This window comes from Zalophus californianus, chromosome 8, assembly GCF_009762305.2.
Source record: "Zalophus californianus isolate mZalCal1 chromosome 8, mZalCal1.pri.v2, whole genome shotgun sequence".
Classification (NCBI taxonomy): Eukaryota; Metazoa; Chordata; class Mammalia; order Carnivora; family Otariidae; genus Zalophus; species Zalophus californianus.
Genome location: NC_045602.1, coordinates 81269945 through 81289956, shown reverse-complemented (window position 1 = coordinate 81289956; position 20012 = coordinate 81269945). Strand labels below are relative to the sequence as shown.

At 40.7% G+C, this 20012-nt stretch overlaps 1 protein-coding gene across 50 annotated transcripts in view; it reads right to left on the bottom strand.

Annotated features, from left to right (window-relative positions):
• Positions 1-20012, bottom strand: part of MAP4K4 (mitogen-activated protein kinase kinase kinase kinase 4) — a 188050-nt gene that overhangs the window by 25042 nt on the left and 142996 nt on the right. For 4 of the 50 annotated variants that reach the window (XM_027622427.2, XM_035728833.1, XM_035728842.1 and 1 more), the window contains exons 13-22: positions 14321-14482; positions 11415-11501; positions 10627-10839; positions 6683-6916; positions 5625-5731; positions 4014-4165; positions 3244-3341; positions 2620-2628; positions 1170-1345; positions 556-676 (exon numbers count right to left, since the gene is read on the bottom strand). In XM_027622427.2, the coding sequence (XP_027478228.1) occupies positions 556-676; positions 1170-1345; positions 2620-2628; positions 3244-3341; positions 4014-4165; positions 5625-5731; positions 6683-6916; positions 10627-10839; positions 11415-11501; positions 14321-14482 (1359 nt within the window). Of the gene's footprint in view, positions 1-555; positions 677-1169; positions 1346-2619; positions 2629-3243; positions 3342-4013; positions 4166-5624; positions 5732-6682; positions 6917-9501; positions 9664-10626; positions 10840-11414; positions 11502-14320; positions 14483-20012 lie in introns of all 50 variants that reach the window. The other 46 variants (XM_027622421.2, XM_027622424.2, XM_027622430.2 and 43 more) reach the window with 27 other exon arrangements.

Sequence of the window (20012 nt, the reverse complement as noted above, 5' to 3'; positions counted from 1 at the left end):
TCGGGGTGGTACACATTTAATATTCAACAAGTGAGGAAACTAACGTTTTAGAACACGCAAGAGAGTCCTCCCAACCCTTCTGCTCCACGAGGCCCTCCTGTAACTGATGAAGCTCCTCCGCTCGTCCACTGCTCCTGCCTAAGGGCTGCTCCTGCTGCAGCACGGCGGATGCTCAGAGCTGGGAGCTCTTTGCAGAACCTCCGTGGCTGCTCTGCTCCGGACTGGGCTCTGCCTCCTCACTCTGCGAGCCTGCTGAAGGGACTCCCTGTGGCTTTTCTACTACTCAGACACAGACTGTGAGAATCAGCGTGGTGCTCGAATGAGGGCTGCCGCACAACATGCAGAGGAGCAGCAATGTGGGGTGAAAGACTGCTAGCTACCTTCTTGGCATGCAGCACATACCTGCCTCCTTAGCCCCCAACACTCTACCCTCTGGGTCTTGTTAACATGAAAACAGATGATGATGTAGAAACAGCATGAGTGAGTGAATGAGCAAGTGGGTTAATGACTACAGGAGAAGCTCTGCCTCTAACCACAAAGAGAAGACACAGGTACCTGGCGGACGATGAGAGTGCCCTCCTTGGATGGGGTCATGGCTGGCTCACTTTCTACATCGTCATGGACAATCATGGTTTTCACTGACTCTGTTTCGCCATTGCTCAAATTCAGAGATGACCTATCGAGACAAAATTCAGAAGTGAAGGGCTATCATCCCATGAGTCGAGGACATCCTGTTTAGATTCTTCATCTTCCCAAAGGCCTAAGACGAGATCAAGCTACAGATAGAGTTTCCTCAAAGAAAACAAATATTTAGCTCTCCCCCTTCAACAAAGAACTGTCTGCCAGTACAGTCTGCTTTTGAGCAAAAACATCTAAATGAATTCTCATGGTTAACATGGTTCAAGTGAACTGAAACTTCCCTTTTGTCATACTGTCAAACTGAAAAGAAAAAAATAAAATACACTGAGGTACTGGGGAGAAGCACTGACACACCCGCGCACACAGACAAAGAGAAGGGGGAAGAACATGAAGGCTGCTTGTTGCTGAACCCAGGAGAACTCAATGTTAAATGTTCATACAGTCAGGGTAGGTTTAGAAAAAACTGGTTCTAAATGAAAAGAGTTCAGTGGAGACACTCTCAGCTGCTCTAAAATACACCAAGGACTGACGCTGCTCTGGTGTCCTCTGGTCCGGAGGTGGCTTCCTCAGCCCCTTCTTGTTCTACATCATCGTCTTCCTCATCTGTCGTCCCTGACTCCTCACTGGATGAGGAGTAGTCTGTCACTTTGTGTGGTGGTCGCACATCTTCCACTGCTCGAAGCTCTTTGGCCAGTGCAGTCAAATCCTAATGCACAGGACAGAAAAGAGAGTAAGGCAAAGGGGTGTGCGCCAGGGGTACTGGGAAGAAAACAGCAAATTATGAGACATTCTTCATTTTAACTATTGATAAAATAGCCACGACATCCATTTTTGTAAAGCTATTCTGTATCTACCAGTAACATAGGAAGGTGAGCTCTTAAAGCTTTTGCAGAAAAGACCAAAAAATGTGAAAAGATAGGGGGGAAAAATAAAAAGCTACCAATGTTGTACATAGTTCAAATCTCACAACAATAAAAAACATAATCTGCTTACGATAGGCTAATAGTGCTTCTTAAAAACCCTAACATAAAATTCTAGATCAACACATGTCGTAAGGAAAATCCTTGGAGTTCTGCCTATATAACAAAGTTTTCTTTCAAAGAGATTATCCAGAAAGCAAGATTTTAGTTAAATTGGGCTGACTGTAAGTTTTTCTTTGGTGAACTTATTTTTAACTCCACCTTTTATTTTAACAATTTCAGACCTATGAAAAGTGAAAAAGTGAGTATATCTGGCCTCACAGAGTGTTAACAACTTGCCACATTCCTAAGAAGGTCCACGACACAGGAAGTGAGAAAGTGGACGCAGCATGTGCTGCTGTGGGCAGGAGGTGAGGTGCTTCCCTGGCACCACCTGACCCACGTTTTCCTGCAATACTGCCAACAAATATGAACATCAGACAGAAAGGATATCTACTTTAAAAGACATCATTCAAAAGCAGCTTCATTTCCCATGATTCTTCCATACTGAGATATTTTAATACGCAATTATCCACAGATAATTTTCAAGCGTGATTATTATTTATACTCTACACCTTCATGCAGAAGTCCAAGGTTTCTACTTGGGCATTATATTTGAAAGTAATGACTTTTTTAAAAAAAAGCGGGCTACATAGTCATTTTTCCTTTCTCTTTTCAGCAGTTCCAAAGGAGTTTCCTTCTCCACGGTTATGAGTATGTTGCTGTTCTTTGAGCTTGAGCCTCTGAAATAACAGAGTATTGGACCTTCAGTCTTACTATTTCATGATTACAACTGTGGCTTTTTAAGAAGTTATTTTTAGAAGTTCTGTGTAATAATAATAATAAATATATGCAGCACATTCTATGTTAAAAAAGATAAAGCAGAAGCTTAGAACTTTTGAATTCTAGAAAAGAAAAAAAGGCAAGTTGAAGGAGGAAAGGAAATGTAGATGGACTACAATCTAAGCTTAAGAGGCAATTGGAATGCTGCTCGGCTGCATTTTCCAGACATGGGGCTTACCACTTCGCCCTTCAGCGCAGAGCAGTTTCATTGAGCCGGAGAAGCCATCAGGGATGAAGAACGCACAGCACAAGGAAGCATGGGAGAAAGAAGGGGAGTGAGGGGAAGGACAGGAATCAATTCAAGCAGGAAATCAAAATTCCAAAAGGCTTACAACCCCACAATGGGCAGAGTTACATGGTCAGTTAATGCAACAAGGACTACAGGCCAAGTATGAGGAAGTCACAACCATCGCTCCCAGTAATAAAAGGCAGAAGTTAAATCAATAGGTGAGCTGAAGAAAAAGGGAATGTAAAAAAACTTACTCTAAAAACCAGTTTTGTAAATGCCCAACTCATCAAGAATATGTCAAGGTTAATGCTCAGCAAAGATAAAAATAAAAAGGCTTTTCTTCTCTCCTTTGTACTTAAAAAAAAAAATTACTACAACAGCGAGGTGGGTGGGAATGTACACAAAAGTGTCTGAGGATATGGCATTCCTTCTAATTCCTCAAATCTGTGAGGGGGTGGGGGGGAGGGGGTGGCCACAGAAACGACTGCAGGCCTCTCGACTACATATTTTTAATAGAAAGACCTCACTCACTCAAGCTTAGAATAAATAAAACTGATTTTGTATAATTCTTACAGCAGGCTTGAGAGGTCTGAAAACTTCTTTCTTTTCTTCAGGTTTTTTCACTGCATTTTCTAGGCGCTGAGACGGAGAGCCTTCAGATTTGGATGATGCTGTGAAATTCAAGACAAGAAAGGCAGGAACAGATAAGCACAGAGAAGTGTGTCACAAATCTGACCTAGCCCACCCAGCCTTTGTTTCTTTCCCCTTCCCTCCCGCCCACTTCTGGTAGCCCCACTCAAGGCAGGTCTCCACACGCAGACCTGACTCTGCTTAACATGTATTCACAATACCTTGTTACACTATGTCAATAATATAATAGAGGGAATTTTCATTAACTTATTATTTTGAGGGTTAAAATAATCAATAATAATGACAGCATTGATGGGAATCCATATTGAAAGAAGTGGGTTCAAATCCCAGCTACGGACATTTAGCCAATCACCTTGGACAAGTTACTTAAGCTCACTAAATTGAAGTTGCTTTAATTTGTAAAATGGAGACACAATACATCTCTCTCTCTCTCTCATGGGGTTCTTTTAAGGATTAAATGAGATAATGCATATAAAGTGCTCACAGTGCTAGGCAGGTATAAGCTCTCAAAAGTGAACTCTGTATTATTAAGATTATGGTATCATTAGCAACCTGCACCGAAACACTGTTTTGTGATATGCAGCTGTGAAAAAAACCACAGGCCTTTTTACATGATTGAAAAGGATCTCCAATATACTGATCAGATAGCCCAATAGCGTTAACGGGGAAAGGGAAAAGCAAAGGTATCCTACATCTCACTCTGAAGCGCTCCCCAGAGCCACTCTGAGACCCAGGGTGGGACCCAGGCTGGGATCCTGAGTTGCTGGACCCCGAGGAGCTGCCACTGCCAGGCCTGGGCACCAGCTTCTCCACTCTCTCCCACAGCAGCCTGGGCTCAATACTGCTGTTAGAAAGAAGAGAGAACAGCTAATGCATTATCCCAAGATGTAGTATCAAATTATAAACAGATGCATGATGTGTCCACCAGTGTCTCTGAAATGTAGGTAAAATGAGGGAAAAAATGGCCTACAAACAGCATTCAACATTAAATTCATCAAAAGTTACAACGACATCATTCATGGGTTTTTATCTCATATAACCTTTTTTAAATTGTAGCTGACATACAACATTACATTAGTTTTGGGTATATCAAGTATCTCAGATAAGCTTAAATCAAAAATGTTAAATAACAGGCTACCATTAGCCAGACCCCAAATCTTCATCACAACTGACAGGAAATGCTACTGCTCAGTCGAAAAGTGTTACTGTTACTACTCCTGTCACAGCTATAAACTCAGTTTCTTATTATAAAAAAAACTCCACTTACATAGTCACACACAAAATTATGCTGTTTCTAGGCTGCTGATCTCACTGTCCACCAATGCCATTAAGAGCTGACACTTACACAGCATACTCCTTTGTATGAACTGAGTTAGAAATGCAACAGAGAGCATAGGCTACAATGCTCCCTGGCCACAGACACACCCAGAGCATGAATTTGCTAGAACACAATTAATGCACAGGCTCAGTCACAGGAGAATCCCACAGTGCACCCTCATCATTTAAGGACTAAGAATGCTCTCTGCAGATTCTGGTCTGTCATCCATCTTTGTGCTCCAAGTTATATCAAGACTCCACGTGCAGAAGGCTAATTTCAGAGGTTCAGTGATGATTAAGTACAAAATAGTCAACACAGTGCTCCTTCCTTCCCCTAGGATGGCACCAGCCAATGGAAATCACTTGACAGGATGAATATATATATATATAGCTGACTGGTAATAACATGGCAGCCATGCCTGTATGTGGCTACTGAGCACATGAAATGTGACTAGTGTAGCTAAGGAAATTAACTTTTAATTTTATTGAATTTTAATTAAGTTAAATTTAAATTTAAGTAGCTTCATGTGGCTAACAGTTACTGTATAGTACACAGAACAGCTCTACAACCTAAAAATATTACTTGGTTAATTCACTAGTTTATTACAGACTGTAAGTCAACCACTGACTTTTCTTTAGTAGCCTATTTGTGATTTCTGTACCAGTCCAAAGCACTTGGGACATCCTTTAGATGATAAGCTCCCTCAGGTTCCAATTCTCTTAATCTCTCCCCTGCCTTTCCCTGCTGTTCCATCCACTTGCTCTTAGAAAGCCAGAGAGTTTTCATCTTAAAAGTGCTGAAATACACAACTGGATTCAGACTCACTAGAGACCAGTTTGCTGTTATTCACGATAATGGATTTTCTGGCAGTTTTTCTTTTATAAAGTGACCAACTCTTTACCTCAGACATTCCATGTTTATGGAAACAAACATGACGTAATATGCTGTGCAGTAAATCTGTTTTCAAGCTTCCCTCTTCTCTTACCTGGTGGAGTTTCTTTGACCTGCTTGGCTATTTTGCTGTCCACTGCCTTGCAGTGGGGAATCCCGACGGGAGAGAACAGGGGAACGAGATGTTGTCCTCACAGGAACCTTTGGGTAGAAAAACATAGCAATTAAATTATTGAAAATATGAGAAGAAAAAAGATTTCCTTACCAAAACATATTTTTAGAACAGTCCTACTTATGGGAGCCTTATTATCACTACCCCCCACCCCCCCATCCCTGATCCTTTTCTGCCCTCCACTGATACAATACGATAGAGAAAATTCAGTCAAAGGCATCAAAGGAGCCAGGACAAACAGCCTTTCTATGCTTCTGTACCATTCAAATGATGTTTGGACTGAAGCTTCATGGCAAGGGACATACAAAGCATTTTGCTGAGATAATGTGAGAATCAGGAAAATAAGCTCAAAGAAATCAAACAATGGTCTACAAATGGATCAGTAGGAAACAAAGACTGGTAGGAAGCAAGAAAATATTCAGAGGAAGCAAATTCCAAGTGGAGGAAAAATAAATGAAATGAAAATGCGCCTTTTGTTTAATTTCACCATTAAGTAATTACCAAAACAAAACAACACAACAAAAAATTGAAAAGGAAACCAAAAATCCCTCAATTTAAAAAAGAAAAAAAATCATTTTTTTGGAATTTTAATGTAAAATTTTTCTTAAAAGAACCTTTTCTGAAAATTTTGATATTAATATTGCAAAATAATTTGTAGCTTTTGTATAAATGCTTAAGACAACAGCTAAAATATATTCTATTCTTTTTGTTCTAGGAGTATATTCTTTATAGTCTTACTCATATATTATTCTGTTACTTTGTGCTTAAGTATAGAGTTAATGACAACCATAAAAAACTAACTGGCTGCTGGCTGAATTTAACTGCGCAACTATGGAACTTTCCCCACTGTAAAAAGTTCCTTTGAAGTTTCATTGCCCCTTCATTCTGGTGAAGTCACCATACCCTTAGTTAAAATAAATAATTAAAAAAAAATAACAAAAAGGAAAAAAGCAGCACACATCTGTCTTTCTGCTTCTTACCCTTGGAGGCACCTCGTCACTGTCTGATCTAGACCAAGCCTTTTGGGTGGGGTCAGGTACCTCCGACTTAGAGTCAGAACTCTGACTTAGCACCTCACTGCGGGAAGGTGGACATGGGTCCTGAGAGCGAAGATGGTGGTGTGCAAATTTGGGAGGAGAAGGGTCACTGAAGGAATGGGATCGCGAGACAGGGGAAACATTGTTCTTGAGAGATGCCAGGTGGGACCACTGTACCTTACAAGAAAACAAAACACAAAACATTCAATGCGTTCCGCATAAAACGCTTTTCCGGTCAATACCAAATCCAAACCAAGAAACGGGGAAAGGCAAAAGGGGGCAATACAGTCCTAGGTAAGCCAAGCAGTGGAACAGTTACACTTCTAAGTGAAAAAGCAGTCTGGGGAACATAATATATAGAAAAAACCAAATGTACATTTATAAGGAAAACTTTTAATATCCAGACTAACATTACAGATAGCAGTAAACATGAAGATTAATGAAACAAAACAAAACAAAACAAAAAAACCCTGGTAGACCTCCGGTCCTAAAAGGGAGGACAACATGCTCCATGCACATCCATGTCAAAGCAGAGCTGACAGGCAGAGAGAGAGAGGGAGGAAAGAAAAATCACAAGACTGACACTGCCATACATTCAGGCCTAGCTATCCATCCTCATGGCACCTGGCAGTGTAAGGTTTCAGACCAAATAATCACAAAACAACACATTCATGAGCAAAGACAAACCCCTTGCAACACGTGTTGGCAGACTATGGTAATACAACTTAAAAACAGCCAACTTTTGAAATACACCCACGATTTTGCCTCCTTCTTCTCCCAAGTCCTAAAACGCTCAAACCTTGGAGATCTCCATACATGTTCACAGTAGTTACGAGAAAAGGAATTTTGGTTTCTTTAGGAATATTCAGTACTATCATTCCCTCTGCTGACTGCTACTGGAGTATATGCCTTCTACCTGACAAGTGAAGAAACAGGACAACGACTTGTCACCTGAGTTAATCTGGTTGCTTTTTAAGCTGGTAAAGCAATCTCTGAAATAATCTGTATTTTCTTTAGTTATTTTATCATTTTAAAATAAGTGTTCAAGATTGCAATTTACATAATTCTAGCTATGCTATCCATTATATCAACACATTTAAGAAAACTAAAAATCCAAATCACAACTGGTTCTACCTCTCCAAATGCAGGATTCAGAATAAGTCCCAGGTCATGATTTCTATGACTTCTGGGAGAGTGACAAATTACACTTATTGGTGGAATAATCTCAGAGTGGAATAATCTCAGAGTGCTAAACTGTTTAAAATTTTCAGGGGGGAAAATCTGAAAATGAAAGTATTATCTGTAACTATAATAAAAAATGGGCTTCAAAATAGAATCCTAGTCTCCTCAAAGAATGTTTTCGTAAGAAGAGGTTTCAGCCCAAAGCAACTTTAGGTAGAAGGAGGAAAAAGGAAACTATCTCTAGACACTACATTAGTTAATTAATATAGAAGTAGCCTACATAATTCAGGAATTCCTATTTTTTTAAACTTTTAGTGGGCAAACATAAAAATTTTCAATTTGCGGTAAGTTTAACTTTCAGAATAGAGGTCTTAGTCCTGGACTCTGCATACAAGTGCTGTCAAACCTATTCTGCCTTCCCTCTGTCCTGCTTTCCTCACTCTCTGGCTTGTGGGTCAGCTCTTGTGTGAATCAAGAAACTGCAGACCCCATGTAAGTATCTCCTTGCCCCCCGATAACCCCCAACCCCACAAATATGCCCTTTGTTTAGGTCTGGTTCTTCTTTTTTTTTTAACAACTCCTCCACACTGGGATTACTGATTGTAAAGCATGTTCAAATCCTCACTTGGACTTTTCAGAACACCACAACTACTTCTATCACAAGAATAGGAACTTTTGTCCCCTAACATTTGCAAACATCAGTGACAAGTAAGCTCAGGCTTAAGAACCTGTTCCCAATATCCTGGATTACACAGCTTCAAGGAGCAAAATATCTAAAAGTCACTTATTTTCAGTAAGAAAATGGGAATCTGTGTTTTAAGGATCATTCAGACCTTTAACATGGGCAATCCTTGCTGTTGCCTTCCTTCTCTGGATAGTACAGAGGGTTCTCTTTTAACCACACAGCACTCAGCTCAGAGGGGGTTCTCCCTCACCTAGACGAGGCAGAATGCTCTGGCCAACCCAATGAAAAGTCATGACCTTTACCCTGACCTACTTCAGGGGAATGTACACTTAACCTACTAGAGCGAATCTTCTTTTGGCTCTTGAACCTTTGGAGAATCTAATAAAAGCCCCTTTTCCCAGAAAAATATGCACAGTTGGACAAAACCAAGAAATTATACATGCAATTTCAGGGCAGACATTGGTTTTCTAAAGCCCACTCATGGAGCTGGCCAGGAGCCAAGGACCAAAGGTTAAGAAAAGGTTCTGGTTCTCCCTCTATGTACTTATACTACCTTTCCAAAACCTAAACTGAAAAATTTTTGTATTAGAGAAAGGAGGCACGTGTTCATGAATATCTGAGATAGGGAAGACAAAAAGACTAAAAGAAGAAATCACTGAGTCTAGATATTCTTAGCAAGTACAACAAAAATCTTAAAAAACAAAAAACAAAAAACCCTCCTTTGCTCTATCAACTGAGGGTATATTGCCTGTATGTTAATTGAAAATCACTCCTGCTAATCTCTTTTCTTTCTAAATGTGGTAACAAACCAAACTGTAAACGTTACAAGCAGGCCCGTGGCTTAGTGAGCTATGTTGTGAGTCTCCTCGGCCCACAGCCACCTGGCTGTTGCTACCTGTGGCTCAGCTGGTCTCTGCAGGGCAGGATGCACAGACTCGGAGTTGCCATTGGAAAAAGACTCTGATCTGGAAGGCACTGGTGGTTCCAATACTCTGCCTGTCTGCTTAGACTGGGCTTCAGGGGAGCTGTGGTTAGTTTTCCTAAATCTATCTTCCACCTGCATCAGAGAATTAGAAGACATAACTCAGTGTTAGTAGGGAAAAGCTGAGATCCTGAAGAAAGCCTGAAAGTGGAAGGGCCCTAGAGAGAAATTTTCTCTTTTCTCCAACTATGAGGAAAGAGAGGGGTGGCTTAAAAAGAGAGGGGACAAATAAAATAGGGCTAAAATTCGACTTGAGATAAAGAAATACTTATGAAGATAAAAATTAAGCCTTTAAAATCGCCTGGCAAGAATTCTTAGATTGTACATAATGACAAACTAGGAAAAAAGAAATTAATGTCACAACAAACTTAACAACAGATTAAAAGATTATCATCAGGAAGCCAAAACACATTTTATTCTACCAAAAATAAAGGCATTCCAGAATCAGCAGAATACTTGTTCCCAGAATCAGGGTGAGACATGGCAGAAGGATGCCACCTATAGGCCAGGTTTAAACACACTCTAGAAGCCGCCCAGGTCCCCCTCTTCCTGTTATCCCCAGTTACTGCTTTGCCACATCCTTACTGTGAGGCTCTGGGTAGCCCAAATGTGCCAGTTCAGTAACAAATCACAGTCCTTGAAAAGCTAGTAAACTGGGCTACAGCCACACTTTATTTTCATTATGGTTTTGGAAAAATAGCTAACCAGGCCACCATTCCCTTTGTTTACATTGCAAGAATGACTCTGCCATACAATCTTCTCTCTGTTTAGTTTAGTGTTCAATTCCCCTGCGATTTGTTAACAGAGGCACTCTAGTCGTCTATGGAAAAACCACTAAGCAGATAAGAGACCTTGGGCAAGTGTCCTTTCACTTCTCTGAACCACAACTTCTCAGCTAGAAAACCAAGAGAGTGGCTCACAACTGGTCTCTATGCCCCATTCTAGCCTTAATATTACATAGTTCCTAAGCGTCATTCTATTACTTTCCAGGGAACAATGGACACCGGATCAATGTTCAAGCAACGAAGGAAAAAATACCTCTCGAGCTCTGTCAGCAGGCTCGTAGTGGGGTTTAGGCTCGGGAGCGTGAAAGCTTGGCTTGCTCCTTTCCTGCTGCGGTGGCTGGGGCTGCTGCGGGTGCGGCCTCCTGTGGTCATGCTGTAGAGACAGGAGATATGCTTGTTCTTGTTGCAACTGCCTCTGGAGCCTCTCTGCCTGCCGGTGCTCCTCCATCTCCCGCCATCGGCACTCCTTGGAGAGGGAGAGGAGAATACTAAATCTATGGGACACTGCAGAGCTCGCCTCTTCTCTGGATTCATTCTCGACTTTTTAAAAAGATAATGCCCTTTGTCCCCCTTGTTTGATAACAGAGCAAAATGACTGGGATTTTAAATAGCATATTACCTGTGGAAAAATCTGACAGCTTGTTGCTAACCATAATATCACTGGACAGAGAAAGAATTCAATTAAAAGTTGCTTTCGGTGGTTTCAAAAGTCAGAATATACTAGACAAAAATCCTATGGCGTGTGCTTTGAGCTTTCAGCCCTTAGCATTCTAGTTTGTTCACAGAATGCCAAGTTCTATTCAAAACCTTGCTATCTACCAAAGAGAACAGTTAACTCTTTAACTGGAAATAAATATATAGAAGCCACCTCGAAAAGTTGCCCAAAGTAGCATGACCACAGAGGACGTCTCCATTTGAGCCTGTCAGTCCACAGCACTAACCAAAATGGTCTGGTGATCACCACAGGTCTGCCCAAAGCTCAGGGGAGGGATAGCTAAACGAGCCCTAATGCTATGGAACAAGACAGACACAGGGCGTTACCAGTAACATGGCCTGCTCCTGGAGCAGCTGCTGCTGAAGGATTTCCAAGTGCCGCTGCTCCTCTTCTAGCTGTCGCCTGATATACTCCTGTCACACAGAAATTACCCAGCAATCAATTTATCCAAAAGGAAAGCATCAGAACCACCTGAATGGAGCACCAAGAACCATTTGCCCCCAATGGTCTTCAGTGGTAATTCACTTAGTGATGAATATATTACAAAGCATATGGTGAAGGATTTTTCCCAAGATCATCAAATTGGCCAAGATCTAAAGAGTCTAACAAATGATGATATACACTCCACTGAAACATACTAAAGTATCTGAAAATTTTTCTGTTAGAACACAGCTGTTAAACACAAACGCGGGATTTCAAAGGACCATGATATTCCTCTTAAGGATGGTAGACTCCAGAGAAATCAAGAGTTTAATTAGATAAACCAGAGGGTTCACATTGCCCCAGAGGGTTCTTTATTATAGTCATTATTCATAACTAGGATGGACTGCCAATTTTTAAAACCCCAAACCGAAACCTGTTTAATATTAAAACAGAGCAAACAGGATTTGTGTTTCCTCTGATGACAAAGAAGGTACACAGAATGACTAATTCTGAAAGCCATGGTCTGTGGGCACCAGACTCAGGTGGTTTCTCACAAATGAACAAGTCCAGGCTCTTCATGATGAGACTACGACAGAGTGTGTGTGTGTGTCTGGGGGGTGCAGGGTAGGTGGGGGGGTTGGGGGAAGCCTATTTTCAAGGGGAAGAAAACAAGTCTCTGCAACAATGAAAACAGGTAAACACACCCAAAATATGTAAAGAGGAGAAATCCAACCTTGAAGTTGCATGCATATTTAAGAGACTAGGAAATCAAGAAACCTTTACCAATGACCTCTAGAAAGCCCTCCCATTTTCTCAGTCTCCTCATTTGAGAAATGAATGTCAAGAATATTCTCTTGCAACTCTCAAGACTTTTTGTGAGGCTCAAATAGGACACAGACATGAAACAACTTTGAAACACAAACAAAAGAAGTTTCCTTCCTTTTCAACAGGGAAAAAAGCTAACTACTCCATAGGGGAGTAGACTAAAGGGTCTATAAGAAATTTTATCTGAAATTCAGATTATGTCTTTACAGTGTCTAATGCTGACCATCCACTTATACTATGGTGCACACTTTAAAATTAAAAATAGCCATAAATCTGGGCTGGACAGAAGTTTTAGTTCAGCAATAATTCTGGTTGAGAGAATGGTGGATAACACAAATCATGACATATGTATTTCCTTAGAAACCTTCATCTTACAAAATAAATTTCGCCCAAAAAAGTCAATCTGATTCCAACCTGGGCTCCAAGCCCCGTGCCTGTAAGTCTAACCATCCATGGCACATGCTATGCCAAGCACTGCCCTAGTGTGACATGTGGCCTTGCCCTGCAACGGCTGAGAAAGGGATCTGAACCCCAACTCATCTCTTCTTGGAACTAGACAGCACTGAACCGTAACTTGAAAGATCAAATTAGCACAGTTGGGGTTTTTTGCCTTCAAAACACAAGGACAACCAGGAAATTCACATCTATCCAAATCACAAAGTTCCTAATGTATAACGAGCACACAGAATACAATTATACATATACACAAACATGCACACGTAATGCAGAAATGACACATTTCTCACAGCACTGTTAACACGGGGTCTATTTTGCAAAAGAATAAGGAGAGCAGAATGAAACTACTTTGATGCTATTTTTTTTAAGAGGCGAAGAATACTTGCTGTACACAAAAACTAATGACTGCCCCTAAAACATCAAAGATTAAGTATTACTCTCATACCCACCTCTCACCATTGAATTGCAAGAATTATCCTGAGGACATTTAATTTTTTAAAAGCTCATTTTACACCTCTTTGCAGTCCCCAAGTAAAAATTACAATGTGGAAAAAACAACAACAACAACAAAAAACCCCAACACACACCAAGGTCAACTGGCCAAGAATGTCAATAAGGTAACAAATAAAAAGTATCACTTAAATTCCCAGGAAGAACTGGTAAACATGCAAAAAACCAGAAGCATATGATTAGTATCAAGGACAGTGGCTGAATAATCAAGTTAATGCCATTGTTCATAAGTATCTTAAGATGAATTCCAAGTATTATTTAAATCAGTCCCCATTCATATCTTTTTTCTTTTACCCAAACCTCATAACAAAGAACGATCAATTCAAAGATGGGAGAGCTGAAGAGGCTCTGAGGGGCTCACAGGGACGGCAGAGACACAAAAGCACAGTCAGGTTTTATTTGCACAGGTGATTCAGGGCACAGAGATTTCTAAAGACAACTATAGCTGGCATCAATAAAATGCTCTAAGTATTATCAAAACATGGATGATCTTTTTTGGCTAAACAAAACCACAGTGTTATTAGTTTTTCTAATGCTAGAGACATACACTGCATTATATGCAAATATGTTTATTACAATATTCATTGTAAACAATATTTTCAATTTACAGGGGTAAATACAATATTCCTAGCTACTGGGTACTTCAAACATCTCTTGTGGTTGGTTTTTAATTTCACTAAGGAAAAGGTTAATTATCATCCAGATATTTGGGGTTCAAAGCATTTAAGCCAAACCCAAGAAGATAATCTTCAGAAATCTTTTGGGTATCACACTATTTGGAGACCACTCAACTGGTTTCAAGGTTTCTAAATGTAAAGATTTATCCATCAGTTTTTAAAGATGAGACTCAATTTGTTGCTGTGCTTCCAACTGTGCTTCAGCATTCTGAAACCTCTGAAGTCCTGAATGGGTTGTGTGTACACTCACATGTGTGTACTTTTTGCCCCAAATCCCCCAACTCTAAACTAAGCAACAAACCTCAAAAATTCATGGGTGGAACATTCTTTTGTGAACTAACCTGTTCTCTTTCAACTCTCCTCTTTTCTTCTTCTGCCCGCCTCCTCTCTTCTTCTTCTTTACGTCTTCTTTCCAGTTCCTCCAGACGCCTCTTCTCTTCTTGTTCCCTCCTTCGCTGCTCACGTTCCTGCTGCCTTCTGGCTTCCCGCTCTCTCCTTTGTTGCTACGGGAGCGAAGACAGTAATCAGCAGGGATCTTCCCCTACACCTCTCATGACAGTCTGCTGACCAGTAGCAGGTAGGTGCTAATGAGGGGAGCTCTACCGGCGAGTGATTTCCACACTGCCCCTTGGCCACTATGTACTAGCAACCTCATAAATGTTGGTCAAAGGTGGTGTATTTCTGTGAATCTTTACACGGTTTGGTTCCATTTTGATATCAACTATTCCCCATTCTTCACCGTATGAAAAGAGCAACCAACGGACAGGAAATTCCTTATCCTTGCATATCACTAACAGAATTACACAGGGCCCGTAGTAAGCCAAAGAAAAAGAAGACAAAGGAATAAAAGAGAATAGAAGTAGAGCAAAGAAAGGTAAGAAATAATTAAAAAGAAGGAAAGGAAGCATGTATCAGGAAAAAGAGAAACGGACATCAACAAGGGTAAGAAATGCCAGCATTATTACGATGAACGTAAGAAACTGCTATGGCACACATGCTTACTATGTGTCTTGCCCTGTGCTGTCAGATAGTCTTTGCTCCATTTCCGTTACCTAATGTAATTCCCAAAACAGACCTGGGAATTAGGTATTTCACTCCTACTTTACAAATGAGAAAACAGGTTCAGAAGAGTTAAGTGACTTGCCCAGTGTCACCCAGCAAACAAGCCCCCAGCCAGAAGGGCCACTCTGCCTCTAATGCCTATAGCACTAACCAGACCCAATCGTGCATCCTATCAACAGGGAGGTTGGTGCTACTCATCACCAGACTCACTCTGATGGCCCTTCCTAATCCTGGCTATCCTGTATAACCCCACAGAAGAGAACACTGGGACACACTGGGCACTTGTCTGGCTGCTTGTCCCATCCAGCCCCAGACATCTGTCAATAAAGCACTTCCACAGTATGAAGCATAAATTAACCAATTCTTCTCACAAATATGAAAAATGTTAGCCTCTAGACTGGCGCCATCCAACAGATTCTCTGGGATGATGAAAATGTTCTCAGTACTATTCACTAGAGGAGCCACTAGCCCCAGGTTGCTACTGAGTACCTGAAATGTGACTAGCACAACTGAGGAACTTAGTTCTCAATTTTGTCTCAATGAAGTTAATTTAAGTTTAAATAGCCACATGTGGCTAGTGGCTACTATGTTGGACCACAAAGCTCTGAAGAATACACAACTACCGAATATAAGACACAGGAAGCTGATATTATTACCACAAACTTTAATGTGATACTGAGATTATTAAGTAAGAAAGTTTGGGATAAAGCTACTGGAGATACTAGATGCAAATATATATAATGGGTATAAAAGTAGTTATTTATTATAGTTTCAGTATTCCTTCTGGGTCCGCCCCCACCCCCATCCCCACCCACAAGCATTCATTCTGAAGGCAGACATTTAAAATGATTTCCTGAGAAATGTACAGAAATGTCTTATGTGTGGAACCCCTGGAGAGAGAGGATCACTTGGTACCTGGCCCCTCTCGGCTGAGTACATACATCACCACTACTCTCAATACAGTCCCGAATCAGCTTTTGGCTCACCTTCCTCTCTTATTCCATACATTTCAATGTTTTTTTTTTCCCCCACACTGTGTGCTCTTAGAATCCAATGCACAAAAATGCACCAGTTCCCATGGGTGGGGGTGGGGGTCATAAAAACTGAGTTCCTGTTTAGAAATTACAACTTAAACGGCCAAGGCATCTTTATTAAATTCAAACACCTACACTGCCCCATACAATGCGCTTGCTGCCTGTCATTTGCTGGCTTAATGCCTTTATACTTTTTTTTAAATCTTAAAAAAAGAGAAAAAGAGGACCCTATTCAAAATCAAATCTAGGGAGGACAACAGAGAGCAACTGCCTACGTGCCAAAGAACTCAGGATCGAGGGCTTTTTGTACCAAGGCCTTTCTCTACTGCCATGGTGAGGCGTGTGTTCAGGGCACCGGGCCTGAGCACTGCCCTGCACCCTTGGGAGGGAGGTCTTTCTTTTTTAAAACCAGCTACCAGAAAATAAAACAAACAAAACCACTTCCCCCAGCCCCAGGACTTCATGAGCAATGTAACACAGAAACTTGAGGTAAGAAATATGAAAATCTCATTCAAGCAGTGTTACTATAGCCTTTCTACTTCAAAGCAAATTAAGTTAGATCTTTTATTTTCTATCTTTTGCCTTTTCTATACAGGAGCAAAAAGAAGTGAGTGGCTTTTACCAGTACATCGCTTATAACAAATATGCAGTAGCTAACACAACCATTTTTCTAATGCTGGTCATAAAAATCATTATGTTTTACCAATTGGGAAACTGGTTTCTTTGCTTTAAATAGAAATTATTTAATTCCTTCAGGTATTCCTAGCTTCAGAACTTCTCTGTTGAATATAAAGACATTCAAAATAAAACAAAAAGCCTCCATTATAATAAACCTAAAACACGAAGAATCTCTCATTCAATCAGTTTGAAAGCTTAAAATGGTATGTTTTCCTTGAAGGGGTGAACATGAACATGGAAATTCTGTGCAAGCTTCCATCCTGAGGAGTGAGAGTGGTTTCATGTACTCTATGATTTTTACAGAGAGACTCAGCACTGCTTAGTTCTGAGAACAATCATGGGCAAGGCTGGCAATAATCAGGACACTTTCAGGTTTATAAAAGAGAAATGACTTGCTAGAATACACTGGATTTAGCAAACACCTGGCAGGCCAGGCAAGAAGGGCCCCACCTCTGGATGAAAGAAAGAACCCACAATTACAACAAAGCTGAACAGAAAGCTACCTAATAAGGTATGTACATAATTTTCTTCCAAGTTAGTTAGACAAAAGGAAAACAGGAGCATGAAGAAAAGGGAAACAAAAAGAAAGGAAAGCAATGTCTACACCCTTAAAATTCCCCCTTAGCTTCTGAGAATTTAGGTTCCAAGTAATCAGATTAACAGGAACAGGTCAGAGGAGGCAAAGAACCTTATACACGGACACCGAATTTTACAACTTTTAGACAACAAAGAAGCCAAAATGGGTTAGAGGGGTCCTTTGAGAAGTTGTAGTCCACTATGGAGTCCTAGAAAGAGAAGTGAAATGACTCAAGGAACAGAGGTTGTGGTCCTGATTCTACTTCCCTGGTACAAGCCACTTCCCCTCCCTGAGCCTATTTCCTGACTTGTCAGAACAGAGGTGTGTGAGGTGGGGGTGGGAGGGAGGCAGTCTATGTCAGCAATCATCATGGTGTGGAGTTTGCAATGGGTGTTTTTTGTTTTTTGTTTTTTAAATCAACAGTTGGTGTCTACAGTGTGAAAAAAAATTTTACAGAGCTCATAAGCAATGAACGGTAAGAGAATCATTCCTCTCCCTGCCCACCACACCACCCTGGGGAGTGCCCTGACACAGCGAGATTAAAAGAAAGAAGGAGAGAAGTGAAGAACTAAGATGGTAGGTCTCTATATCAGCAGTCTCTAAAAGTAAGCAAGACAATCAGTGGAGGTCTAGGAAAAGAAAACACTGAACTTTTATTTATTTATATTTGTAGCTCACCCTTTTAAAATAGCTCTTTTTGCATGTTTTATAATATACACACTCAGTGAAAGGGTATATAAGGGTATCTATCTCTATCAGATTTATGTCTTCGGTTTCTTTTACTGCTGGGATGGATGCTGATTAAAGACCCTTCCAGGCCACTGTATTGTTCTAAGAAATGCCGCATGCCACAGAGACAGAGACCCACAACAGCCTTACAGATATGCTTACTGTCATTTCCTTATATACCATGCAGACTACTAAACATTCTTTAATTTGCAGATATGATGTTGAAGTGAAGGTCCCCACTTAAACCCATGGTATCACAGTAACAGAAAGAAAAGCCACAGGCTGCACTTGCTTTTTCCTCTTATTATCAAAAAAATTTTTCTTTAATTTGAAAGCAAAGCCATCCGCATCTCTGTTGATGCTCTGGCTATTATGAGCAAGGACTCCTCCAGAGAACCAGGAGGGAAACAACTTCATGGAGTCCTGGATGTTGCCATGCTGAGGTCTGGGAGTAATGACCATGAGAGAGCCTGGGGGGCGCTGGGCAGAGCGAGAAAAAGAATCTCAAGCAGGCTCCACGATGACTCGGGGCTCGATCTCATGAGCCTGAAATCACAACCCTGAGCCGAAATCCAGAGTCAGATGCTTAACTGATTGAGCAACCCAGGCACACCTTACGTTTTAATTTTTTAATTAAAGTACTAAGTACTTTAAAAAGTCAGGGAAGAATATAAGGCTTATATCAAAAATAAGGTGTCCCATTTCTCCTTACTCCCAAGGTATAACCACTTTCAATGCTTTTAAGCTTTACCCATGGTATTTACAACCTGATTTTTAAATAATGTTTATAAGAACTATTTAAAATTTTTTTTCCACTTTAGATACCATCTAATGATTTCTCCTAAAGAATATCCATCATACAGCACCGTCCTATGCTCCCAGTCTAGTCCTGTAACAATTTCTGGTGAAATGAAAACCATATGCAAGGCAAACTTGAGTTTTCTGGGAAGCTATTAATTGCCTTATTTTTGTTGTTGTCGTTGTCTGTTTCACTGGCTTTCTACGGGTCCATCACAAAATCATCTGTCAAGTCTTATACCCCCACAGACCTCTTTCCAATATGGTCAAAGTCAATCAGGTATTCTTTCCTTCGTCTTAGAGATTACTCTCACAGCACTCTCTTCCCCTCTGCCAACCAACACTGTTTGCTCTTCAGGCATCCTGTATGTACTCGTCCACCAACTTACTAGGAGCCCTTCTCAACTCTCTCCTGTACAGGATTGCTTTTCTAGAGTCCTTGTCACCTTCTTCCTCATTTGTGGGAACACATCCTCCAGTAGCTTCTTGAGGAGGAGTGAAGACAAGGCCAAAGGCTTTAGGGACTTTGCAGGCCAGGGCACAGAATTTTTACCCTCACAATGTACATACAATTTTGGCTGAGGGAAGTAATTTTCCTTCAGATTTCCACAAGTATGGCCATGTCATTTTCTAGTTTCTGATGGTGTTCCTAGAGAATCTCAGACCACTCAGATGCCTGATACTTAGTATAAGACCCATGCACACCCCTCTACCTGGCTCCCCCCACTGTGGCTTTCAGGGATCCTCTTTTCATCCCAGACATTCTTAATGTCAAGATGATGTATGTGCGTTATGGGTCTTTTTTTGTTCATTGTGCTGGGTACTCAGTACATCTTTCAGTCCAGAAATTTCTATTTCTTAGTTATGGAAACTTTCCTTGAATTATTTTCATAGTTCTCCCTATAGTAATTATTTCCTGGACCATCTAATTAAATGGAAGTTAAAGCCCCTGGATTGTTTTGTTTCTCCTCTGTTCCCCATAAACTTAACCCCCTCCCCCAACACACACACCCACCCACCCCTACTTTTTGGGAGTTTTAGTTTATAAAAAACTTTTCAAAAATTCTTATTTTCTGAACATTATTTCATGAATATATGTTCTTCTCATTCTAAGGATATTAAGATTCTGTGCATGTGCATATGTGTGAAATATTT